Source organism: Acomys minous (genome assembly GCF_964271855.1).
Source record: "Acomys minous genome assembly, chromosome: 16".
Classification (NCBI taxonomy): domain Eukaryota; kingdom Metazoa; phylum Chordata; class Mammalia; order Rodentia; family Muridae; genus Acomys; species Acomys minous.
Genome location: NC_140498.1, coordinates 61104940 through 61131944, shown reverse-complemented (window position 1 = coordinate 61131944; position 27005 = coordinate 61104940). Strand labels below are relative to the sequence as shown.

The 27005-nt window shown below is 42.0% G+C and overlaps 1 protein-coding gene and 1 long non-coding RNA gene across 2 annotated transcripts in view; both read left to right on the top strand.

Annotated features, from left to right (window-relative positions):
* The window catches only part of LOC311587542 (uncharacterized protein), a 101942-nt gene that overhangs the window by 10664 nt on the left and 64273 nt on the right, over window positions 1-27005 (top strand). The window contains exons 2-4 of the mRNA XM_084764500.1: window positions 4527-4653; window positions 4858-4918; window positions 6038-7285. Of these exons, the coding sequence (XP_084620626.1) occupies window positions 4527-4653; window positions 4858-4918; window positions 6038-7285 (1436 nt within the window). The remainder of the gene's footprint in view (window positions 1-4526; window positions 4654-4857; window positions 4919-6037; window positions 7286-27005) is intronic.
* LOC311587569 overlaps window positions 15742-27005 on the top strand; it is a 65298-nt gene continuing 54034 nt past the window's right edge. The window contains exon 1 of the long non-coding RNA XR_014775902.1: window positions 15742-16173. This is a non-coding gene — a long non-coding RNA (uncharacterized lncRNA). The remainder of the gene's footprint in view (window positions 16174-27005) is intronic.

Here is a 27005-nt window from a genome sequence, read left to right as displayed (position 1 = left end):
TTAATCCAGCAGACAGAAGCAAACAGATTTGGGTCTAAGGGCAGCCAGGGATAGAGCAGGTGTCAAGTAAAGAAAAGCTTAGATCCAGGTATGGTGACATAGTCCTTTCATCCTAATTGAAGTTTAAGTTAATTTAAAGAAGGAAGCAGCACCCAGGCTTGATAATGATATGATTGTGTGGAAGAAGAGGTGATGAATCAGAGAAGATGTGGTAGAATAGGATATGGCCAACTCCCACTAGAGAGAGCCCAGGGAAGCTACTTAAGAGGCATTTGTACAGAGAGAGGAAGCAGTTGTAGCAGGAAGCAGACCACAAAGAAAATGAGATGTCTTTCTCCTGCCAAAAGCTCAATGATGGTTCCATTACTTTAGGGATTTTCTTCTGCTAAAATCAAACTAAGCTCTTAACGAATGAATATTTATAAAAGTGTAGTCTTGAAGGTAAGTAAATACTTAAATAGAAGTGGATAAGGGCATAATGATTTTACCATTTTGCTGCTGGGCAGTAGTGGCATATGCTTTTTTTTGTTTTGTTTTGTTTTTCCAAACAGGGTTTCTCTGTGTAGCCTTGGCAGTCCTGGACTCACTTTGTAGACCAGGCTGGCCTGGAACTCACAGCAATCCACCTGCCTCTGCCTCCCAAATGCTGGGATTAAAGGCCTGCACCACCACCGCCCGGCGTGGCATATGCCTTTAATCCCAGCACTTGGGAAGCCGAGGCAGGAAGATTGATGTGAGTGCGAAGCCAGTCTGGTCTACAAAGGGAGTCCAGACAGTCACGGATACCCAGAGAAACAAAAAACGAAAACAAACAAAAAACAAAACAACAAGAAAAATACTATTGCTACCCAGCACATCTTCCACAGTGGGCAGATTAAAAACACAGTTTTATTAGTCAAGGTTCTCAACATGAGCACGACTGGTAGAGTGGATCTCATTCTGTGTATTTTTAAAGTAAATTATTTGAATGTCTCACAACTGTGGTCCAGCTAGTTCAACCTTGGCTATCTACCAAAAGAAACGTAAAGACTCCAGAACTTGTTTGGTCCATGAGGGTGGATGTATTAACTGATGCTTAGTATACTCCAGAAGTCCAAAAATTAGGATGTAAAGACACTAAAGGAATGAAAATTTCCTAGCCTAGACTAATGAAAACAGCCAAAGAAAGAAAGCTTCCTTCTACAATATCTTCTTTATATGTAGGTTGACACCCATAGCTGTGGCCCTGATTAAAGATCAATATTATCATCTCAAAAGATCCTCATTAAAGAAAGGTCTTTCCCATTCAAGAGCCTTATTTCAGAAAACTCTCTCCAAAAAGAAAGCCTGGGGTACTATATCGTGAGTCTGGACAAGTTCATATAGAGTTCTGCCTATTCTTACTCATGCTCAACTAGCACATCCAAGTCTAAAGATGGTCGCAATGTAAAGACAGAGACATCTGCGGCCACTGTTGGCTAAAAATCATGCAGAACATATATAAATTATAAAAAGAAGGACACACTTGCTTTCATGGAGGAGTCAAAAGAGTTCATTTTAACTAGCCCTGGCTTCTCTGACTGAGGCCTGTGAAATCACTGTAGAGAATTCCATTCCTTCTTTTTTTCTAAGCCTTGTTTTTATTTTATGATTACAGGCGTTTGTCTGTATATATTTGTACACAGTGCCTACAAAGGCCAACAGATCCCAGATCTCCTTGGGCAGAATTTACAGCAGATTGTTAGCTACCATACACCTGAGAAATTCATAAAGCATCTCCATTACTGTTGCTCTAGTCCCAGGCGTTCTGACACCATCTCCTGGCCTCCCTGGCCACCAGGCATGATAGGGGTACAAAGACATGCGTTCTGGCAAAACAGGATTCTAACTAGGATTAACTGGTATGGGGAGAGTTTGGTGCAAGGCGTGGCTAAAAAATTTATACTGAGGCTCCATAGCCCAGGGCTAAATGACTTCATGACTTCCATCAAAGCCACAACCCCATTCTTGGTGTTTTTGTTTGTTTGTGGATTTTTTGTTTATATTTTTTTGAGACAGGGATTTTCTGTGTAGCCTTGGCTGTCATGGACTCACTTTATAGACCAGGCTGGTCTCTAACTCCCAGCAATTAGCCTGCCTCTGCCTCAGGATTGCTGGGATTAAAGGCATGCTCCACCTCACCTGGCCACACCTCCCATTCTTTCTGATCCTTACATAACCAAGGTGTGATTTTCAAGGAAATGAATTGGCCTCCAAAGTGTTGGGGTTATTGGCATATTATCTGAAACTTGTGTAATTAAAAAGCACCTGGGTGCCTGTGTGTCACAGCAGGGAAGCAGCATGACTGCTAGTCTGTCACCTGAGACATTATCTTGAACATCATGCCTAGCTCACTCCCTGCCCTTGCTGATTCCCTATCTCCTCTAAGAGCCCTCTGCTCAGCAGAGACCCACTGACTCTTCTCTCCTTGCTGGGGAAGGCGCCCTCATCCCCACCCCTCCCTCCCTTCACACCTCCACTCCATCCTCTACCCACCCCCACCCCCAGCACAAGCACAACGGTGGGTTTTTGTTTTCTTTTTAATCACCTTTCCACTGAGGGTGTTGTGTTGATTAACTGTAGTGCTCCAAAATGATTATCTCTCCCTCTCTCTATATATTTTAAATTCTTTTATTGAAGTATACAGTGTTTCACCTTCATGTATGTCTGCCCACCAGAAAAAGGCGCCAGATCTCCCTGTAGATGACTGGGAGCCACCATATGGTTGCTGGTTTGGAAGAGCAGGCAGTGCTCTTAACCACAGAGCCATCTCTCCAGGCCCTCCAAAATGTTTGTTATCTCTTCCTCCCAGGTTTCTTTCATAGTTATCAGATGAAAGGTAGCTGCAGTTTACCTGAACACAGCATGAAGCCACAAAACAACAATCGTGTGTCCTAAACTCTCTTTAATTTGGAGTCTTTTGTGTCCCCTTTCACTTGTGGGACAGACTGATAACTCCACTCCAAAATGAGCAATGGCTTTGCAATCTGTGCACACTGATTCCAGGAAGAAGGGAAGTGCCTGAGGGTTTTGCTGGGACCTCAGGCAAGCTCAGAATTTGGGACCTGGTGAGCTCAAGGTCAATGGGGGGGGGCAGGCATCTGAGCAGCAGGAGGCTTGAGTGGCTGGTTCTCTCCTGGGGTGAGTGCAAAGGTAGAAATGCAGGGTCTTGGAGAACAGGTAGGAGTGCTACTGAAATGCAGATCTCTCCACCTAAGGAAAATAGACTAGTATTGTAATAGAAGCGTGTTCCAGGAGCTACTGGGCTGTGTCCCTTCAGCTCACTCTAACCATAGGGAAGTGCTTGTCTCACTCAAGACTTCATGGCCAATCACGGACTCCAGGGAAAAGAGAAAGAGTGTTCTTCCGGGTGCCATGCTGTAAGTTCCTTTCTTTACCGGAGCGGACTTGAGTGGCCATGTAAGATTTGCTCTGAGTGTTTGTGCTGGGTGCTGTGAGGAGAGCTCAGGCAAGTCAGAAGACACAACATTGTAAGTGCAGAGTCACTGCTCACAGTAGGGAGGAACAGGCAGCTGAGCAGAGGAAACTGGTGTAGTGGGTCTTCCCTGGGGCTGCGAGATAAGCAGCAGCAGATGTGGCCACCTGTGAGGTCCTCTTCTGTCTTAGTAATTTTCTGGACTTGGTGATAGTCTCTGCGTAACTGCACCGTGTGGATTACATCTACCCAAAGCATTGGAAGCAGGAGCTTGTGAGTAGAAACATCCTTGGCCGGATTACAAACTCAGACCCTTAATTTCTCTAACTTCTTCTAAAAATTCTGTTCTTAGAATGGAACATTTGGTCTAAGCTATATTTGGAAGCCAGACATTGTGGCGCACACCCCAAGTCCCTGCACTCAGGAGGCAAGTGGCTTGCTGTGTCTTTAGGGCCAGCCTGGTCTGCAATGTGAGTCCATGGCAGCCAAGGCTAACACAGAGAAACAATGCCTCGAAACAAACAAACAAACAAACAAACAAACAAACTATATATATATACATATATATATTTAATTTTGTGGAGTTTGTAAATGTTATCTCATGTGTTCGGTAACACTTCAGTATTAAGCTATGACCTCTTGCTGTCCTGGTATTCATTACATAGACATGACTGGCAGTCACATCATGAGATAGTCCTGTCCCAGTTTCTTGAAGATGAGACGGCATGAAAAAAATACACCCAGTTTAAAAATCATTTTTATCATTAATAATTCTTTATATAATTTCTCTGACATGAGCCCAGTACTACTAAACTGTTTCTGTACCTCCTCATCCCTGTGATGATTGGCATTTATCTTGCAAGGCTATATCCTATTCAAGGACTGAAGAATGACACAAGTGGACCTCAGTATTCAGGATCCTTATAAAATGACTTAGTTACATTAGAACATATGTATCAGGAAATAAGTGGAGGAAGCCACAGAATTATATGAATATATTGTCAATAAAGGATACAGTCACACTGTTATCCTTATCATGCTTTCTGTTGTTCACCGGGATGGGTTATTTTAGGATACAGTGACCTATGATGATGTGAATGTGAAATTCACTCAGGAAGAGTGGGCTTTGCTGGATCCTGCCCAGAAGAGTCTCTACAGAGAGGTGATGCTGGAGACCTACAGGAACCTCACTGCCATAGGTAGGACTGTGAATTTTATGTTGCTTTTTAAACTCTAATGATAACTGTTTCTCCGTTGCTGTTATTTGTTATTGTAATGTCAACTGAAAATGAGGATGAATGAGATGAGTAAATCAGCCAGATGTCTAAGGTTAACTGTAGGGTAACTTGAATTTTGCCTACTTGCCAATAATATATCATGCATTTTTGGTTCCTCTATTTTAGGGTACAATTGGGAAGACCATAACATTGTAGAGGATCTTCATAGTTCTAGAAGATCTAGAAGGTAATTTTCATGTGCAAGTTGATACGAATATGTCTCTGAATTACTTTTAGTGCATCTTTTAAGTTCTAAAGAAAAACAAGAGTGTAAATATGAACGTTTTAAGTGTATCGATGATTATTCAATTCTTACAAAGACATGTACCTCAAAATCAGGCACCTGATTTATTTTTGTACGGCATTTCTCTGAGGAAGAAGATAAGAAAACACGCATTAACAAATATCACCATTTGAATCATAGCTAGCTAGATTGTAGAACTGCTAACTCTTTAGGCTCATAATACTTAGATACTTCAGAAATGTACACATTAACCTTCTAATAGACAAATAGTCCATAATAAAGCTCGTGTTCATAATATATTTGCATCAATGTTGCTAGGTTTAGTGAGAGGAGCAGTTTGTGAAAGTGAAGAAAGTTATTCTGGAGAAACTTTTATCCCTATACAATATTTCAATGAGAAAAACAGGAAGTGAGACTGTGAATGCAGGGTAAACCTTTTCATTTGCTGTCTTCTTTAATAGATATATCATTTATCACAATGGATGCAAGCCCTGTCAGCATAGGGACATTGAACAAAGCAATATAACCCTCTGTTACCCAGAAGAATTAGAAGATTTGTAGTAGTACCCATAACGTGTAGACTTTCTGAATGTAATACTGTGTACAATTAATGGCTTTTCCAATTTTATTGGCAATATATCCACACTCTCGCACTACAGGAAAACTTCCATGAATACTATCAATGTTGATTGCCTCTGTTTGCCTTGAGTCACTTTCCAATGATAGTATGACTGACATGATAGGAAAAATTTTAATGCAACCAGAGTGGTAATTCTGACTTCTCCCAGTTCTCTTCCAACATGTGAAAACCTTCTTCTGTAGTAAAAGGATGCTTTAAATGTGGTCCACACAATACATGATCTTCCAAATACAGGCCTCTGAGGAGACGCAAAATAACACATGAAGAAGGAAGGAAAAATGAAAGCCAATAAACTGACATTACCATGAGATCTGATTACTTTTAAAATTAGACCAAAATGTAAAATTAATTCACAGAGATAAAAATATTCATCAGTGTAATGAATGTGGTATAACTTTGACATGTACCAATTATCATTGCAGGAATGGAAGAAGATACACTAGAGGAAAACCCTCTCTATTTATTCAGTGTGATAAATCATGGTTATGTCAACGTCATCCTCAAGGGCAAGAAATAATTCCTACTGGAGAGAAACTATATGAAGATATCCAGTATGGTGAGGCCTTTGTAAGTCACAGTAGTCTCCAAATTCATAAAAGAACAGAAACTAGAGAGGAACCCTATGAATGTGACCAATGTTTTATGGTTGTTGATCCTCAAAGTTCTCTTCAAAATCATGAGAAAATTCATACTAGAAAGAAACCTTATGAGTGTCAACAATGTGTTAAAGTCTTTGCTCAGCACAGATATCTTCAAAGGCATGAAATAAATCATACAGGAGAGAAACCTTATGAGTGTAATCAATGTGGTAAAGCCTTTGTACAGCACATGAATCTTCAAATGCATAAAGAAATTCATACAGAAGAGAAACCTTATGAATGTAATCAATGTGCTAAAGCCTTTGCATGGCATGAGAATCTTCAAAGGCATAGAAGAATTCATAGAGGAGAGAAACCATATGAATGTAATGACTGTGGTAAAACCTTTGCATGGCATAGTAGTCTTCAAAGGCATGGAAGAATTCATACAGGAGAGAAACCTTATGAATGTAATCAATGTGGTAAAGCCTTTGCACGGCGCAGTCATCTTCAAAGCCATGAGAGAATTCATACAGGAGAGAAACCTTATGAATGTAATCAATGTGGTAAAGCCTTTGCAGAGCGCAGTAATCTTCAAAGCCATGAGACAATTCATCGAGGAGAGAAACCTTATGAATGTAATCAATGTGGTAAAGCCTTTGCATGGCACAGGTCTCTTCAAATGCATAAACAAATTCATACAGGAGAGAAACCTTATGAATGTAATCAATGTGGTAAAGCCTTTGCGCAGCACAGATATCTTCAAATTCATGAAAGAATTCATACAGGAAAGAAACCTTATGAATGTAATCAATGTGGTAAAGCCTTTGCACTGCACAGTCATCTTCAAGTGCATAAAGAAATTCATACAGAAGAGAAACCTTATGAATGTAATCAATGTGGTAAAGCCTTTGCACGGCGCAGTCATCTTCAAAGACATGAGAGAATTCATACAGGAGAGAAACCTTATGAATGTAATCAATGTGGTAAAGCCTTTGCAGAGCGCAGTAATCTTCAAAGCCATGAGACAATTCATCGAGGAGAGAAACCTTATGAATGTAATCAGTGTGGTAAAGCCTTTGCATGGCACAGGTCTCTTCAAATGCATAAACAGATTCATACAGGAGAGAAACCTTATGAATGTAATCAATGTGGTAAAGCCTTTGCATGGCACACGTCTCTTCAAAGGCATGAAAGAATTCATATAGGAGAGAAACCTTATGAATGTATTCACTGTGGCAAAGCCTTTGCACTGCACAGTCATCTTCAAATGCATGAAAGAATTCATAGAGGAGAGAAACCTAATGAATGTAATAAATCAGGTAAAGCCTTTTCCCCAGCACAGTTATCTACAAATGCATGAAAGAATTCATAGAGGAGCAAAACCTTATGAATGTAATTAATGTTGTAAAACCTTTGCATATCACAATTTTCTTCAGAGCCGTGAAGGAATTCATACAGGACAGAAAAGTCCTGAATATAATGTCTGTGGCAAAGCCTTTGAATGTCAGGATCATCTTCAAAGGCACAAAAGAATTCATACAGGAGAGAATCTTTATGAATGTATTTAATATTTTGTAGTCTTTACATGCAATTACCTATTAGAGAGAAATTCATTGAATGTAATTAATGTGAGATAGCCTAGCAGTCCAGAGTATCTCACAGACTTGTTCTATGAAGCAGGAATTTTGAAGAACCGGCCCACCTAGTCTATGCAGAGTGGGACATGGATTTTCCAGTTTCATGCTTGTTCACCATTTTGATAGTCAGTGTGCTCTCAACAGTAAAGAACAGTTGTTTGATTCAGTGGCTATTTGGCCACATTTGCTTCATAGATGTCCATCAGCTTAATTGAAGTATATTGGATGTGCCGACAGAGGCAGCTGTGTCTCTTTGTCAGGAAAGGCCTTTCTTATTGACTGCCATATTCTGTAAATCTCTGAAGTGTTTTGAAGACCATGTTTGTATTGAGCATAGTGAATAACCATGCCTGTCTGTCTATGTGGGTATACTGAACAATCAACTTATCTATTCCAGTTTATCTAAGTAGATAAATATTGCTTGTTTCTAGCTATGCACAATCTGCTTCACCTTGAAACTTTGGTACAATGTGACTCCTGAACATACCACAAACATAGAACAATCAAGAGCTATATAATATTTGTGAAAAAATGAGGGAATGGAGATAAATTGTCAAAAATATAAGCCTAAACTTATATTTAAATTTTCATGAAAATACCTAAGGAAACTACACCAGGAAAAGTGTGACCTTGACCAAGTAAACTATGATTGTATGTGTAACAAACACAGACTTCACTATGAAAATCACTCAGTACCCCTAAACTGTTCTATTTCTGCCTTCTACCTACCGCTAATCTCTCCTGCAGAGAGGCTCCATGCTCTAGAGCTCTCTCAAAATGTGAGCAGAAAGGTAGTTCTATGGCCCTACAGCCCCTCATGCCCCCTTGTGGTTGCAGACAAACTCAGCCCCACTGAATCCCACAAAGAAAATAATGTTGTAGAAAAATTTATGTCTGCTTCCTGCCAGATGTATTATGTCACAAGGTGTGGAAACTGCCCTGTCTATGTACCGTGCAGAGCTGAGAACCCTCTGTATCTCAGACACTCCATTTGTACCCTGAAACTGAATTTCTGTGATTCATGCCATTGTGGCTGGTGGTATTGGAAAAATAAAAAGATTATCAAGTATTGCTGAAGCATAATCCCCATCAATTATTTTCTATCAGTATCTACACTATTTATACAATTTGACACAAAAATTGAATGTAGAGTTCAGGTTCAGTACTTCTAGAAACTAGACCTTCAGTTTTCCAGTCTGTCTTCCTACTGCACACGAAAACCAATGCCTGTATGTGTGCCCTGGAGAGTGATAGAATAAGCTCCAGTTTCCACTGCTTGGGCGTCAAAGCCCACTCATCCAAAGGGAATCTACACTCAGGAAATTCAGAGGTCGAAGACCTCTGCCCAGATCACCACAGAGACCAACAAATTCACAGTGTGAACCACACTCCATCTCAGTCCCAGCAGATCAGACTCTGACATACCACTACACTTTCTCCTCCTGGCCGTGGGGCAGCTGCCTCCATAGTCGCCATAGCATGGCATGTGGTATACCTCACAGTTTCCTACAGCTGCATCAGAGAAGAATCCTGGAAAATATATGTAGGCTACCTTCCTGTCAGGCCCCTCTTTCCTAAACCTGCCCAGAGTCCTTCATTAGCTTAGAAACTCCATCTTGGCCTTTGGAAGGTAGCAGCTCCTCTACCAGGAGATCAGAGGTCAAATACCTCAGACTGTTGGAGCCTTCCCAGCTGCACCCTTCCTTCCTAGGGCCAGACAGAATACTACTCTGGGGAATTTGTTTTTAAAGACTTTTCCAATCTCCCAGAACACTTCTTGTTTCTTTTTCAAGGCACATAGGATGTTACACACTCAATATACAGCACAGCCATTTCTATTCCATAGCTGGGAAGTCCTGCATCTGAACCTCAGTCAAAATCAGAGAGTAACAAAGCAAAAAAGTGAATTTGAATGTAAGGTAAAGTGGAAAGGAAATAGCTGTTCCTAGGCAGGGTGGAGTAAGATATTTATAGATAAGAGCCAGAGACACCAGCGAGGGGGAGGGGGTCGTGGGAGGGTATCCAGAGTGTACATGCCCATGAGCCATAGGAAGAAAGGAAAGATGGGAGGACCATGAGGAAGACCTAGAAGTCAGGGTTGTAAATGATAGAGGAAAAGCACCAGGTAACCGAAATGATTGGATTCCATAAGGAAGGGAAGCTCAGAGCAGGGCAGCCCAACACTAGGCTAGAGGGTGGGGTATGGCAAGCATTACCTTGCAGTAAGTAGGGACTGAGTGATGCTAGGAGAACCTGACAGCCAGGTTTCTATTGATTTGTTAAATAGGTACCCAGACATTGTCTCAGGCTTTAAGACTTAACTCTCGGGAGAAATGAAAAGGTTGAAGTAACTTAAGGATAATCTATATCATTATTTTAAAGTTGGAACAGGTTGTATGGTCCAAAATAATTCAGAGACTAAACATATGTAGTAGAGCACACTAACTTTTAGTCCCATCTTTTCTCTCACCTTGTACGTTTTCCAACAGGAAAAATAACATTCTTGTCAGGTAAAGCTAGACTACTCTGCGCATGTATTCTGGGTTGATGGAACTAAACAAACATCAGAAATTTGGTTTTTAGAAGTAAGTTCATTTCCTCATGCCTATTCTGGATTGTCTTGGTCTGTGACCCTCCAAAAGTGGATAGCTGGACTTCTACTGATCATCTTAAACTGAATACCTGACTCCTCATTGCTAATACCAATTACTGTCAAATGAGTAAACCTCTCACTTTTCTTCTTCCCCATCCATTTCTGTGCTGTGACTACATCACTTCTAAGTTGGTCAGGGAAAACAATTCTTACACAAGTCCCCTTTATTTGTACCTGCCCCCGCAAATCCAAAAAGGATAGAGCACAATCATTCACTGGTGCCTCTTTCTGCTGAATTACTAGTTAGGGACTGTCTTCCAGGCAGTGGGAATCAGAGGATTAAGTGCTCAAAAAAATCTTAACTACAGAGCATGAAGAAAGGGTGAGCTATAGGTGCTGTTGCTCTAAGCAGAAATAAATATGAAAGCCTCTGAGAAAAAGAATGAATATTTTAATTATTGGAAAACATTGGCATGAGGAGAAACAAATAAAAGATTAGAGCAGTGATAAATAAAAAAGAAAATTCTAAAACACCATCAATTGACCTTTTAGAAAGATAAATATAATTTGAAAAACACATAGGTAAACTGATTTTGGAAAAGAGCAGAACCTTCTCTGGTAGAGGGAATAGCATTAATAAGACAGTTATTGACCTTGCCCCTATGAGCACTGTTAGTTGCTGAGATCTTTAACCTGACACACAGCTACAGCCAATGGCCCCTTAACTGAAATTGCAATATTCACTTACTCAAGCTAACCTAACCAAATTGCAACCAAACATCCAATCAGCTTTTATTCACCTGCATGAATTAATACAGCTGGCAAGTTACAAATTCACACACCCTGCTAGAATCAGGTCCTTCTTCACAATGGGGACTTCTGCCTGTAGCTGAGTCTCAAAACTTAGTCTGTGATCTAGCTACTGCCTACCCCGTTTCACTGGGCATTTACTGCAGACCTTCTGGTCTCTGAAAGCGGAAGCTGTGCTGCACATGTTACTGAAATGGTCAGTTGATTACATTACTCACATGAGTAATTTTGTTTCTTTCTTTGTTTGTCTTATTTTTCAAGGCAGTGTTTCTCTGTGTAGCCTTGGCTGTCCTGAACTCACTTTGGAGACTATGCTGGCCTCGAACTCACAGTGATCCCCTGCCCTTGCCTTCTGTGCATTGGGATTAAAGGTGTGTGCCATGACCACCTGGCCCTTACTGGGCTGCCACCCTGATCTCACCAGGTCAGAGCTGTTGAACCTGTCTGTTCTCCCTTCAAAACATTCAGGGACTTCCCTTCTTCTTCTTTCTGGAATCAGGGTGCATAGCTTGCAAAGCCTATCACTCAACTTACAGTGGAGTATTCAATCTGTGCCACAACTGAAAGGGGACCCAAATAGTCAAAATTAGGGAGACAGTTTACAAAACAAAAGTTTTGCTTTTGTGGCTTCATGCTGTGTACAGCAACCTTTCACATGATAGATATGAAAAACCCTGGGACCAAAGAAAGATTCCTTCTATCAGTTCCATTCATCTAGAGAACCTTGACTAGCATAGCTGTGCAATTGTTTTTCACTTTCCCACTCAGGAAGAGTTGAAGACTAACAACAGTGTTTCCCAGTGTTTGCCATCTGTTTCCTGCTTTTCCCCCATGATTGTCTCATAACTCCCTTGTAAAAAGAAGCAGTAGTTTGCCTGCTCCCAGCCTGAAGACACAAAACTAAAGTCTTGTCTCCTAACATTGCTCTTTCCTAGTGAGACATATGGATAACTCCACTTATCCATAGTTGAGTAGAGAAATGGGCTCTTCAAGTTACCCACCTAGATAGAGGAGGAAGCAGGGGAAGTGGCTACTGGGTGTGTGACTTGTTGAGGTCAGGGTCACTGTCCACAGAGGGGAGGAGCAGGAGGCTGTGCTGAGGAAGCACAAGCAGTGTGTCTTCTGCGGGTTAGTTGGGAAGACAGATGTTGAGGCCATTGGAGAACAGTGCTACTGAAATGCAAGTCTCTACAGCACTGGAAAAAGTTTGTCCCTGGGTAGGAAGCTTGGGCCAGCAACCATAATTCTGTGCCCCTCCAGAGCATGCTAACCTGGAGAGGTGGATATGTCACTCAAGACGAAGTGGCCCATCAGGTCCTCCAGCTAAAGACACGCCCCAGGTCAGATGAGGAGGCGGGTACCTCCGGGAATCTTGCTGAAGATTCAGCTGTGTGGCTGTGCAGGCTTGGGTGTTTCCACGTGGTGTGCTCTGACCTCTGCAGCTGGGTGTTGTGAGAGAAGCTCAAGCAAGTCCCCAAGTCCCGACATGGTGAGTGGAGGGTCACTACCCAGAAATGGGTGGAGCAGGTAGCTGTGGAGAGCTAGCTGGAGTGGTGAGGCTGTGTGGGAAGACAGACCAGTAGGCTACTGGAGAATATGCACACGTGCTACTGAAATACCAATCTCTGCAGACCTGGAAATGTATGGCCCTTGACAGGAAGCCTGGGCCATGAACTCTTTTCCTGTGTCCCTTCCGGACACTCTAATTCTAAGGGAGGTGCTCATGTCGTTTGAGACTTGCTGGCCAATCAGAGGCTCCATGTGGACCAGCCAGTATGAAAACGAGGCTCTTTCTTCTGCCTGCCATGCATAGGTGAATCTCTTTAGCTGAACTTTCTTTAATGGTTCTGTGTGATTTGCTTTGAGCACTGCTGCTGAGTTCTGTGAGCGAAGCTCAGGCAAGGCCCAAAATGGCAACACGGTTAGCTCAGGGTTACTGGGAAATGATGGGTTATCTCCACATGTGAAATAAGCCAATGGAAGCCAGATTGAATGTAAAAAGGGCAAGTTTACTTGGGCACTGAAACTGCTGGGCTAGTTCAGTAGCCTCAGGGGACAAGGTCAGAGGAAATCATCTGCCAAGCCCCCAGGTATGGCAACAAGGATTGCAGGTGAAGGAAGATGAAGTATCTGCCACCTGCTCTACTAGGGAAGCCCTTGGCCCCAGGGGTGGGGCTTGGAGCATCTGAAGGAATGCTAAGAATGTGCAGAGGCTTTCCTTGCAGGGGGCAGGGTTGGAGAAAGAAGTAGGATTTTACAGAGCATGTAGGGGAGGCAGAGGGCAACTGCAGATGCCAACTGAACATCCCCAATGGGGAGCATCAGAAAGGTGAGCTGCAGGACCTGATGTGGTGGGTCCTCCCTGGGGCTGTGTGATAAGCAACGGCCAAACGCGGCCCCCTTGGTGTCCTATGTGACCCTTCTGCCTTCCTGGACCTAGACTGGAATTGGAACTGGACCTGGACCTGGCCACTGAATAACTTCCTATGGGGCTACATTTGGGCGATTCCTCTGGAGCTTGGGCTCGTGCATAGAAATGCTCCAGGAAGGATGTCAACCTTGGAAAGCCTTATTTTCTGTAGGATCTGCTACAAGTTCTGCCATTAGCATTTAACGTTTAAGTGTAAGATCCTCTCTCTCCTCTCGAGTTTGTCTCATTGTATGAGAGCTTCACTTGACGTCATAAACATCTCCCTTTTATTTCAGTTCCCCCTGTGAGCCGTATGCAAGATGCAATTCTTACAAACCTTACTTGACATAAGACATAGCTTGTGCAAAACCTCCTCATCTCAGCTTTTGTACTTTCTATCTTCTACTTTTCCTTTCTTTCTCATCCTCTGGAACCTTCCACTTAGGACTCTGTCACTGATGTTTGAAAGCACTGGTGTACTTTAGAAATACTTCTGTCACTATCATGGCTGGGAAACTGTCTTAAGTGGCTAGGCTTGCTGTGTCCAGTCCATATTTAAATTGTTCAAAACATAACCTGGGGACTATATTTAAAGAAATTTAAGGGCAGCAGCATGTAGAATGCAAAATCTGTTTTTAGCTGTCACTACAAAGATTTTTGTTAGCAGTATTTATTTGTTTGTATTATGATGTCTGTGTGTCAAGGCATATTAATTCTAGCACAGCTGCATCTAATGTCTTGGAGAAAAGTCTTTCTGATAAAGCTATGCTACCTTAGGGGGGCCTGGACGGCTGTCTGTTTCCCAGAGAAATGGCCTTGGTTTCTTCTTGACTAAACTTCCTATGTTCTTTAATTAAAGGAGTGCACCACAGCAGAGTTTTTAAATAACTCATTTTAGTCGATTAATGAACCGTCCATTTCCATATCAGGAATAAAGATTTTCATTTGGATCATGGCTTCTGCTTTCAGATCAGAATAGGATGCACAGTTTATGTTTACACTGCAGGGTGAAGCAGGACAGGCCATAACTAGCTCACAGACTAATGTTTAATGCAGTCAACTGTGAGAGTCAATACTATGAAGAAAGACCTGATTGAGGCCAGGTGAGTGATGATGTCATTTCCCAGCATAGATTAACTCATGCAGAATCAAGCAACAGGTAAACCCTTCTCTGCCATGGACTCTTTTTGTGAACTATGTATACTTTGCAAGAAAGTTTCCAGGTCTCCCTCTGAGGATCTCCAGCAGCCAGGCAGTGCTGTTTCAAGTTTTGGCCTTGGAATCCCCCTACATCATTCCCTGGGTGCCCCCTTTTTACATCTTCTGCTCACCTGGGTGCCACCTGTGTGTGTTCTATGAGAAGGGTTCTCAGATTTTCAACTTGTGGTGTTGGCCGCTCCACATCTCCAGACAGCAACACCCCAGGACTGCAGAGCTGCTGTGGCTAAATCTCCACAGTGCTGGGATGAGCGATCACACTCCTGGAGAAACTGAGAAGCTGAAGCCATGGAAAAGGCAGCAGCACCCAAAGCATCAGTTGTAGTTGCTGCTGACAGGGAACTCACAGGGTGGGAGATTTGTTCAACTGGAGCTACTCTGTGAGCTCCAGTCCCAACTCTATTGTAGGTTTAAGTTTTTCAAAACCTACTTTATTTAGGGTTCCTAAATTCCTTATCTTCCTTTTAATCTACCAACCAGAGGTAGGGGAGAAAGAAGGTTGACAGAAAAAGGGGGTGTGAACTAGTTTAGAAGCAGTTCCTTGGGGGAGATTCTATCCTTCCTGGCAGGATGGCAGAAATCCAGTCCAATAGGAAGCACCATACAATACCATGAATCAGTGACAGTGACACAATCCACCAGAGCCAGCAAGTCTCCACCTAGTAGGTATGAGTCAGCAGAACTGGCCAGAATCAGCCAGAATACCACAAGAAGTTTCGGCAAGAGGCTCTCTTTGAAGTGAAGCCTATGGTGCACAATTCAACACTTGCTGTTTCAGTTCAGTACTTGCTGCCTAGTTCAATACTTGCTGCTTAGAATAGAACAACAGAGGATGAATACTTGTTCTGCTTGAGTTAAAGATAAATGTCTGTTCTGTTGAAGTTAAGCAATATTACCCTGCTTTGTTTCTTTCTCAGGAGAAGAGTAGGGCACTAGCACATCCCCAATATCCCCTACCTTATATCCCATGGAATCAGTTTAAAATGCTTTGTCTATCCACCTAGGCACAGTGTACCAGGAATAGAACTAATTCTTCTTGTATGAGTTACACACAATACCTGAAATAAAATTGAATCTTCCTGATGATCTTTTTAAATTACTCTGTGAATGAATGAGTCACAGTCTTTTTTCTCAAACCCATAGTACGTTCTTGACCAGTGAGTACTTCTGAAATGATCAGTAAACTTTCTCTGACCTGAGTTTGGTGTCCAGGTGGTCAGTGTGGGCTATTCCTGAACCCCAAGAGGCCAAAGCTAGCAGGCTTCTAGGCTTAAGAAGGTTTCAGCTGCAGATAAGCCAATTAAAGCAGGTAAAAAATGTTAATTATGAGGCATGTCCTCATCAGAATGGCTGCTTGCTGTCTGTAAGAGATTATATTGATTGATGAGTGATGTGGGAGGCTCTTCCACTAGGGTTGCAGTATTCCTTAGCAAGTGTGCCAGGCTTGGATAAGAGATCAGGCTGCATATAAGAGAGTGCTCAAGTAAGCAAGCAAGCCAGGAAACAATGTTTGTCCATAGTTTTTGCTATAATTTTCTAGGTTGAGTTTCTATTCTAACCTTACTCAATGTTGGACTGTGAGCTGAAAGAATCATCTAAAAAAGCAACAAATGGGGCAGAAGTAAATGCAGTCTGTGGGTTTAGAGAAAAAACAGAACTAGGTAGTTTTAGATGGCAGTCAAATCCTGAAAGAGAGGAAGGGATTTTCAAGGAGCTTAGCAGCAGTAAAGAGAAAGCCTTACTCTACATTGGAAGCCTAAGATGCGCAACACCCATTCTTGCTACCCCTTAAATGAATGGAAAGTATAGGCAAAGTGATTGCAAAGCAGGCACTTCATGTAAAACCTGCTGCAACTCTGGTCCATGGCTGGCATATTTCATCTCAGTTTAGAAACCAAAGTAGCAGGATCACCCATTGTTGTCGTATTTTGTTTTGTTTTGTTTTGTTTTTTAATTATTTATTATTTATACAGTATTCTGTCTGCAGGCCAGAAGAGGGCACCAGATCTCATCATAGATTGTCGTGAGCCACCATGTGCTTGCTGGGAATTGAACCCAGGACCTTTGGAAGAACAACCAGTGTTCTTAACTTCTGAGCCATCTCTCCAGCTCCCATTGTACTGGTTTTTAAAACAAGAATGATGCACAATTCAAGGTCATGTATTCTGTCTCTTTGATTTCAGTTCAGCGTTGCTCCAGCTATTTATGTTTGCAGAGACACTGCCCCTGTAAGGAAACTATGAGATTTCATTTCACCAGTCTTAGGCTATGTAGCCCGTGTTGCATTTTGAGACCATAAGATGTTGAGATACCTCAGCTCTAAGAAATATATCATGGAGAGATGCATATACTTAGTTACAGTAACAGAACTGAGTGATGAATGAGGAATTGCCGTCGTAGGGCCATCTACACCCTATGAAACTGAAGCCCCATCTATCTGAGACAAAGCTAGGGTACTTGGTGTTTGAGTTGCTGGATTTTTTTTTTTTTTGTCTCCATCCAATCTTGCCTCACTATATGTACATTCCTCTCAATTGAAATGGGAAGGTTTATTCTGTGCCATTGTATATTGTAAAGATATAACCTGTTTCCAGATTTTAGAAAATATAGCTATCAAAAGATTTTCTGGAGTGTCAGAAGAGTCTTTGTACTCTTTAATAGTGGATGAGCTATTGCAGACTGTTAGGATCATTGAAGTTGTTTAAAATGCATTTTCACTGTCGGTCAATAATGACCAATATCAGAATTTAATTGGTCAAATCAGAATGACTCTAGTTAGTGTCATTTTTTAAAATACTTATCTTCTTCTTCTTCTTCTTCTTCTTCTTCTTCTTCTTCTTCTTCTTCTTCTTCTTCTTCTTTTTTTTAATTGGCTTTCTTAGGGGAGGTTTTGTAGTAGGTGTTTACCTAGATGTCTTTTTAGGGATGAGATTTGAGTGGCTGTAGACTCAAGCCATTTTATGTTTTTGTTTCTTCTGCGTTGAGTTTGAAACCATTTGTTCAGCTTCCTTCTCATGCTATCAAGCATCTATGACTATAGACTGTGCCGCTCATTAATGAACAAATTAATTAAATCACTTCACAGCCTGACCTCTCCCTCCTCTACTCCCAGTCCCACCATCATTCCCCCTTTCCCCAAGTAGCCGTCCTTTTCCTCAGTGAAGGGGAGGCCCACAAGTGCTATCAACGTCCCCTGGCAGCTCAAGTTGCAGCACAACTAAGAACATCCTTTCCCAATGATGCCTAAGGAGGCAGCCCAGATAGGGAAAAAGGGATCCAAAGGCAGACAGCATAGTGAAGATGGCTCCTATTCCCATAGTTAGGGGACCACATGTTCACCAAACTGCACATCTTCTACATATGTGTAGTCAGCCTATGTATGCTCTTTGATTATGGTTCAGTTTCTGTGTGTCCCCATGTGTTCAAGATAGTTGACTGTAGGTTTTTTGTGGTGTCCTCAACTACCCAGGATCTCACTATCTTTCTTCCCAACCTTCCCCCAAATTCCCTGTGCTCTGCCTGTTGTTTGGCTCTGGGTCTCTGCATCTGTTTCCATCAGCTGCTGGAGGAAGACTCTCAGAAAACTCTTATGCTAGAAACCTGTCTGCAAGCATAGCAAAGTATCATTAATAGTGTCAGGGATTGGCTCTTTCTCCTTTGGGTAGGTCTTATGTTGAGCAGCGAGTTATTTGCTTGCCATTTCTTCACTCTCTAATCCATCTTTGTCCCTATACTTTTTGTAGGCAAGATAAATTTTGGGTCAAAGGCTTTAAGGGTGGTTTTGTGTCCCCCTCCCTCCACTGGAAGTCCCACGAGACTATAGAGGTTGGCAACTTCAGGCTCTTAGCCCCTAGTGCTACAGGTCTCAGCTAGATTCACTCACATAGATTCCAAGGACCCTTCCTTTCCCAGAGATGCCCCATTCCTCAGAAAAGTGCTAATTCAGAACATGGCTGTTCTCATAAGAGATCACATTTAAAGACTTTCTTAGGCTTATGTAACGCAGCAGGCAAGAGATCACATCCAAAGGTCTTCTACGTCTGTGTCATTCAGTTGTAATTCAAAACATGTCTTCAATCCAGGAGACAGAAGCAAACAGATTTGAGTTTAAGGCCAGCCTGGTATAGAGCAAGTATCTAGTAAAAAAAAGTAGATCCATATATGGTGATATAGTCCTTTAATCCTAATTGAAGGTTAAGTGAATTTAAAGAAGGAAGCAGCACCCAGGCTTGAAAGTGATATGATTGTGTGGAAGAAGAGGTGATGAATCAGAGAAGATGTGGTAGAATAGGATATGGCCAACTCCCACTAGAGAGAGCCCAGGGAAGCTACTTAAGAGGCATTTGTACAGAGAGAGGAAGCAGTTTTACTAGGAACCAGACCACAAACAAAATGAGATATCTTTCTCTTGCCAAAAGCTCAATGATGGTTCCATTACTTTAGGGGTTTTCTTCTGCTAAAATCAAATTAAGCTCTTAGCAAATGAATATTTATAAAAGTGTAGTCTTGAAGGCAAGTAAATACTTAAATAGAAATGGATCAGGGCATAATGCTTTTACAAACAGTATTGCTGCTGGGCAGTGGTGGCATATACCTTTAATCCCAGCACTTGGGAGGCAGAGGCAGGCAGATTGCTGTGAGTTCAAGGACATTCTGGTCTACAAAGGGAGTCCAGGACAGTCAAGGATACGCAGAGAGGCCCTGTGTTGAAAAACAAACAAAAACCAAACAACAACAAAAGTACTATTGCTACCCAGCACATCTTCCACAGTGGGCAGATGAAAAACACAGTTTTATTAGTCAAGGTTCTCAACATGAGCACAACTGGTAGAGTGGATCTCATTCTGTGTATTTTGAAAGTAAATTTTTTGAATGTCTCACAACTGTGGTCCAGCTAGTTCAACCTTGGCTATCTAGCAAAAGAAACGTAAAGACTCCAGAACTTGTTTGGTCCATGAGGGTGGATGTATTAACTGATGCTTAGTATACTCCAGAAGTCCAAAAATTAGGATGTAAAGACACTAAAGGAATGAAAATTTCCTAGCCTAGACTAATGAAAACAGCCAAAGAAAGAAAGCTTCCTTCTACAATATCTTCTTTATATGTAGGTTGACACCCATAGCTGTGGCCCTGATTAAAGATCAATATTATCATCTCAAAAGATCCTCATTAAAGAAAGGTCTTTCCCATTCAAGAGCCTTATTTCAGAAAACTCTCTCCAAAAAGAAAGCATGGGGTACTATATCGTGAGTCTGGACAAGTTCATATAGAGTTCTGCCTATTCCTACTCATGCTGAACTAGCACATCCATGTCTAAAGATGGTCGCAATGTAAAGACAGAGACATCTGAGGCCACTGTTGGGTAAAAATCATGCAGGAACATATATAAATTATAAAAAGAAGGACACACTTGCTTTCATAGAGGACCCGAAAGAGTTCATTTTAACTAGCCCTGGCTGCTCTGTCTGAGGTCTGTGACATCACTGTAGAGAATTCCATTCTTTCTTTTTTTTTTTAAACCTTGTTTTTCTTTTATTATTAGAGGTATTTGCCTGTATATATTTGTCCACCGTGCCTACAAAGGCCAAGAAGCTCTCAGATGTCCTGGTGCAGAAATTACAGCAGGTTGTTAGCTACCATAGAGCTTCTGGGAAATTCATAGAGCATCTTCATTACTATCTTTGGCTCTAGTTCCAGGCATTCTGACACCAACTCCTGGCCTCCATGGCCACCAATCGTGAATGGGGTACAAAGACATGCATTCTGAGGCCAAGCTTCGTGGCGCACGCCCTTAATCCCAGCACTTGGGAGGCAGAGGCAGGCGGATCGCTGTGAGTTTGAGGCCAACCTGGTCTACAAAGTGAGTCCAGGACAGCCAAGGCTACACAGAGAAACCCTGTCTCTAAAAACCGAAAAAAAAAAAAAAAAAAAAAAAAAGACATGCATTCTGCCAAAACAGGACTCTAACTAGGATTAATGGGTATGGGGAGAGGTTGATGTAAGGTGTGGCCACAAAATTTATATATATTCAAGGATATGAATTGGCCTCCAAAATGCTGGGGTTACTGGCATGCTATCTGAAACTTGTATAAATAAATCACCTGGTAACCTGTGTGTCACAGCAGGGAAGCAGCATGATTGCTAGTCTGTCACCTGAACATCATGCCTGGCTCACTCCCTGTCCTTGCTGATTCCCTATCTCATCTAAGAGCCCTGTGCTCAGCAGAGACCCACTGACACTTCTCTCCTTGCTGGAGAAGACACCCTCATCCCCCATGCCCCGTCCCTTCCCACCTCCACTCCACCCTCTACCTGCCACCCCCACCCGCAGCCCTAGCACAACTGTGGTTTTTGTTTTCTTTTTAATCACCTTTCCACTGAGGATGATGTGTTGATTAACTACAGTGCTCTAAAATGATTATCATCTCTTTCCTGCTTTCCTTCCAGGTTTGTTTCATATCTATCAGGTGAAAGGTAGCTGCAGTTTACCTGAAAATAAACATGAAGACAGAGAACCAAAATGTTGTTTCCTAAACTCTCTTTAATTTGGGATCTTCTGTGTACCCTTTCACTCTGGGACAGACTGATAACTCCACTCCAAAATGAGCAATGGCTTTGCAAGCTGTGCACGCTGATTCCAGGAAGAAGAAGGGAAGTGCCTGAGGGTTTTGCTAGGACCTCAGGCAAGCTCAGAAGTTGGGACCTGGTGAGCTCAGGGGCAAAGGGGGAGGGGCAGGCATCTGAGCTCAGGAGGCCTGAGTGGCTGGTTCTCCCCTGGGGTGAGTGCAAAGGTGGAAAACAGGGTCTTGGAGAACAGGTGGGAGTGCTACTGAAAGCAAATCTCTCCACATAAAAAAAGAAAAAAACAAAAGAAACAACAACAACAACAACAAACACTGGTCCTGCAATGGAAGCCTGTTCCAGGAACTACTGTGCTGTGTCCCTTCAGCACACTCTAGCCATAGGGAAGTGCTCCTGTCACTCAAGACTTAATGGCCAACCAGGGACTCCAGGAAAGAGAGAAAGAGTGTTCTTCCGGGTACCATGCTGTAAGTTCCTCTCTGTACTGGAGCGGACTTGAGTGACTCTGTGCGATATTCTCTGAGTGTTTGTCCTGGGTGCTGTGAGGAGAGCTCAGGTAAGGTCAGAAGACAAAATATGGTAAGTGCAGAGTCACTGCTCACACTAGGAAGGAACAGGCAGCTGAGCAGAGGAAACTGGTGTAGTGGGTCTTCCCTGGGGCTGCGAGATAAGCAGCAGCAGATGTGGTCATCTGTGAGGTCCTTTTCGGTCTTAGTAATTTTCTGGACTTGGTGATGGTCTCTGACTAACTGCACTGTGTGGATTACATCTACACAAAGCATTGGGAGCAGGGCCTTGTGAGTAGAAACATCGTTGGCAGGATTACAAACTCAGACTCCTAGTTTCTCTAACTTCTTCTAAAAATCTGTTCTTAGCATGTAACATTTAGGTCTAAGATATATTTGGAAGCCTGGCATTATGGCACTCGCCCCAAATCCCAGCACTCAGGAGGCAGGTGGCTCGCTGTGAGTTTAAGGCCAGCCTGGTTTGCAATGTGAGTCCCTGGCAGCCAAGGCTAAAACAAAGAAGCAATGCCTTGAAAGAAAGAAACAAACTATATATATGTATGTATGTATGTATATGTGTGTGTGTGTATATATATATACACACACACATATAATTTTGTGGAGGTTGTAAATGTCATCTCATGTGTTGGGTAACACTTCAGTATTAAGCTGTGATGTACAAGATGATAATTGATGTTGTCCAGCATTTACCAATGACAGCAGGTAGAATTTAGCTGAGGGAGAACTGCGTCTAAAATACCCCACAGAGAAGTTAGCCTGTTAGAGATTAGGATGCTAGGGCACATGTGTTGATTCACCAGGATTGTCAACACATTTGGCTCCAAATCATAGCAGAGGAGACAACTTTGATTTAAAACCAGCCACTTGGCCCATCTTCATCTTCAAAAGAACAGGCCTGTAATAAATTCCTCATGGGGGCATTACAGTGTCACAACGAACATTAAGGCCTGGTGTGGCATAAAGGTCCAGTTTTCTTCTTGAGAAAAGCATAGTTATGCACAGCTGTTTCCCAAACCTAAGAAAATATTTGACAGAGACAGAAACAGCCTGTGGCCTAGGCCTGTGAGCTTCCTCTGGCAGGGATGTACTCAGGATAAAATAGGGCTCCTTCTCCAAAGCCAGGAATATGCTTGGGAGAGCTGGCATTGATCTGGGTCCATTGTCCTTGGTGTGAGGGGTCTTCAGCTCCTGAAAACCTAAGTGATTCTACCATACAGGCTTGGGTTGATCAGTCCCAAATCCACTCTGGGCTTGGTCAGTAGTTTGTGAGAGACCTGTGTTCCTGATGTGCAGTTTTGTTTTATAAGACTTGTTCCGTGTTTGTGCTATGGTATGATAAATTTCTGATGACTTCATAGAAGCCTCACATATGGTCCATTTCCTCCATGGATGTAGTACACAAGATGCTATTCTTGAGAAGCTTACATGGCATAAGGCATAGCTTGTGCAAGTCCTCCCCACCTCAGCTCTTCTAGTTTCTACCTTCTACTTTAATCTTCTCATCTTGTGGGACCTCCAACTCTGGACCTTGTCACTGAAGAATGAGCTGCTTTTTCAGGGCACTAGTGTATTTCAGAAATGATTCTGGGAATGTATTTGCTGTGTAAATCCCTCATCAGTCTAAGTGGCCAGACTTGCAGTCTCAGACCATATTGAAATTGTTCCAAACATAACCTGGGGCCTGAACTGAAAAGACATAAGAGCTTATGTGGAATGCCAAATCTGTTGGCAGCAGTAGCCAGAACTGGATGCATGCTGTCATTAACAGATTTTTAAAAGTAATCTTTCAATTGTGTGTAGAGTGATTTCTTCCTGAAAAGGCACGATAATTCTAGAACAGCTGTATTTTTATTCTTTTGGAAAATGTTTCTGAGACCAACTATGTTGACTCAAGTTGCTTGGATACCAACCTGTTGCTTCCCAGGGCAGTGACCTTGTTTTCCTCTTGATGAAAAATTCTAAATTCCCTAGATAAAAGACTATACCACAACAGTGTTTTTAAATTACTCATTTGAAGCTGAGCTTGGTGGCCACACCTTTAATCCTAGCACTTAAGAGGCAGAAGCAGGCGGATCCCTGTGCGTTCAAGGCCTGCCTGGTCTACAAAGTGAGTCTAGGACAGTCTCGAAAACACAGACAAACATAATTATTCATTTGAGTAATGTAATGAACTGGCTATTTTAGAAACATGTGCAACATGGCTTCTGCTGTCATACTGGAAGAGGAGGTCTGTAGAAAGTGCCCAGTGAAACTGGGTAGACAATGGCTAGATCACAGACTAATGATTGAGACATTCAGCTCCAGCGGTCCCCATTGTGAGGAAAGACCTGATTCTAGCAGGGTGTCAGAATTTTTAATTTCCCATCATGTATTAATTCATGCATGTGAATAAAAGCACATCAGATGTTTGGTTACCTTTTACTTAGGTTAGCTTGAATCAGTAAATATTACAATTTAGGTTAAGGAGCCATTGTCTGTAGCTGTGTGTGTCAGAATACAGATCTCAGCGGCTAACATTGCACGTAGGGGCAAGGTCAATCACTGTCTTATTAATGCCATTCCCTCCAACAGAGAAGTTTCTGCTCTTTTTAAAAATCAGTCTGCGTATGTGTTTTTCAAATTATTTTTATCTTTCTAAAAAGGCAATGGACGGTATTTTTAGAAATCACTTTTTTATGCATCACTGCTCTAATCTTTTGTTTCTGCTCATGCCAATGTTTCCCAGTAATTAAAATATTGATTCTTTTTCTCAAAGGCTTTCATATTCTTTTCTGTTAGAGCAACATCTCCTGTAGCTCACCCTTTCTTCATGCTGTGTAGTTAACACTTTTTTGAGCACCTAACCCTCTCATTCCCACTGCTTGGAAGATGGTCTTTCAATTCCTTACAGGCAAGGCTCTAACTAGTAACTCAGGAGAAAGAGGCACCAGTGAATGATTGTCCTTGAACTTCCTTGGATTTGGGGGGGGGGGAGTTACAAATAAAGGGGACCTGTGTAACTTTGAAGTGATGTAGTCACAGCACAGAAATGGACAGGGAGTCCTACAAGGGGTGGCCCTCAGAGAAGCTGAAGACCAGAAGAGAGGTCTCCTGGGGAAAGTTATAGAGTGGGGCAAAGGGGCAGAACTTGAAGCAGCATGGTTTGGGTGCTAGAACTCCTCAGGCAGGGTCCTGGACAGTTCCTGCCAAGTCTACAAAGCTTACAAAGTTTATAAAGGGAGCTCATGGCAAGGAAGGTTTTCTCTGCCATTTGAGTTGGCAAGAAGAACCAGCACAGGGGGAGTGCTGGAAAGAGACTTCTTTGATTTTGAGTTGACAGTAATCCTGTAGTTCTTGTTTAAAGGACATTGTTATATTTCAACATCATCCTTTGTGTCCGCTTTAATCAGTGGTGCCATCTCTGTTGTGTGATTTTAGTAATTATAATCTACTTATATTGCTGTTTCTCTAGAGAATGATAGTGCTTCCCCGATTGTTGTCTTCTGAAATTTTAATATGTTATAAGTTCCTAATTTGGGGGACTTTCTGTGGAGAAACAATTTTACTTTCGTCTTCTTGCTTCTAAAGACCTGCTTCTTCTCATTTCTTAGCAAATCTGCATTTCCCGGTTAGTGCAATCATCAGTGTTTGGTGTCTTGCTATAAATGACTGATGTGGTTAACAAGTTTATTTGAGTGTTTAAAACATTCTCATGTTTTATTGTGTCTGTGTTCAAATGGATTTGGGTACTGGACATTTCTGAGCCTCAAGTGATGGTGTGGCCTCATCAGAATGGCTGGTTGCTATGTTTGATAGAGATTGTGGTGATTGTCGACTGCTGTGGGGACGCTTTTCCATTGAGATTGAAAATATCCCCAAGTAGGTGTAACTTCACCAGATAAGAGATATAACTGAGCATGAGACAGTGACAGGCAAGAGACTAAGCCAGGAAACAATGTTTATTAATTGTTTTGGCTTCATTTTCTAGCTTGAGATTCTGCCTGTAGCTCCAAAAATGATGGAGTGTGATCTGATAGGACCAAACATGTAAACCTATTCATGACCTAAGATGCTTTTGGTTAGAGGATTTAGTCACAACAGCGAAGTAGTAAGTAGAAATTTATTTAAGATGGTGCACAAAAAGTTATTTTAATGCTGGATACAACCTGGAATATTCTCTTTTGGAGGAAGGTGGAAGACTAAGGACATGAATAACAAAAAACATAGAGAGCTGTACAAAAAGAGATTACCCAGCTGGTTTTGTAGGTCCCGGAAGAGAGTAATGCAGAGAGTGTTGAGAGTAATACAGGCAGAGGCTGTTGAGGTCATAGGATTTCACTGTAAAATGTACTCCATGAAAAAATTAATCTAGAGCTCATTTGTGTGATATTTTCGCCCAGAACCTTTTATTCTGCCCATGCCCAGAGTAATTGAATAGGGCAGAATTTATAAATAAAGGCCAGATTTCTTAGATGGACTATTGAATCACTTGGGTGGTTATTGCTAGTGACTTATTCAGGACTACAGTGAAGAAAATCAACAGGAGGGGTAGAAATAAATGCAAAGTCTGTGTGTAGAGAAAAAGAGCACTAGGTAGTTTCACATGGCAGCCACATGATGGAACAGATGTAGGGATTTTAAGGATATTATCATCATTCAAAAGAAGCCCTTTGCTCTGCTTTTTAAGCCCAAGAAAGTGCCCTAAGTGTAATGCTCCCTCAGGCTAAACCTAATGGAAGCAGTAGGCAAAGTGATTTCTAGACCCAGGAAGGAACTTCCTATAAAACCATCTATACCTGTGGCCCAACTTGAAAAGGATTCATTCCAAATGAGAAGCCAAACTTGACCATATCATCTATATGTGCTGGTTCCGGAAACAAAAATTATGCAAAATTTCATGTCATGGATCCCTCCTCTGTGGTTTTAGTCCAGCACTGTTGCAGCTATCTGTGTTTGGCAAAGTGAGAATACTGTGAGATTTATAGCTTCAAACTCTGAGTATGAAACCTGAGTTGCATTTTGATAGGACAAGAGGTTCAGATACCTAAGCTAT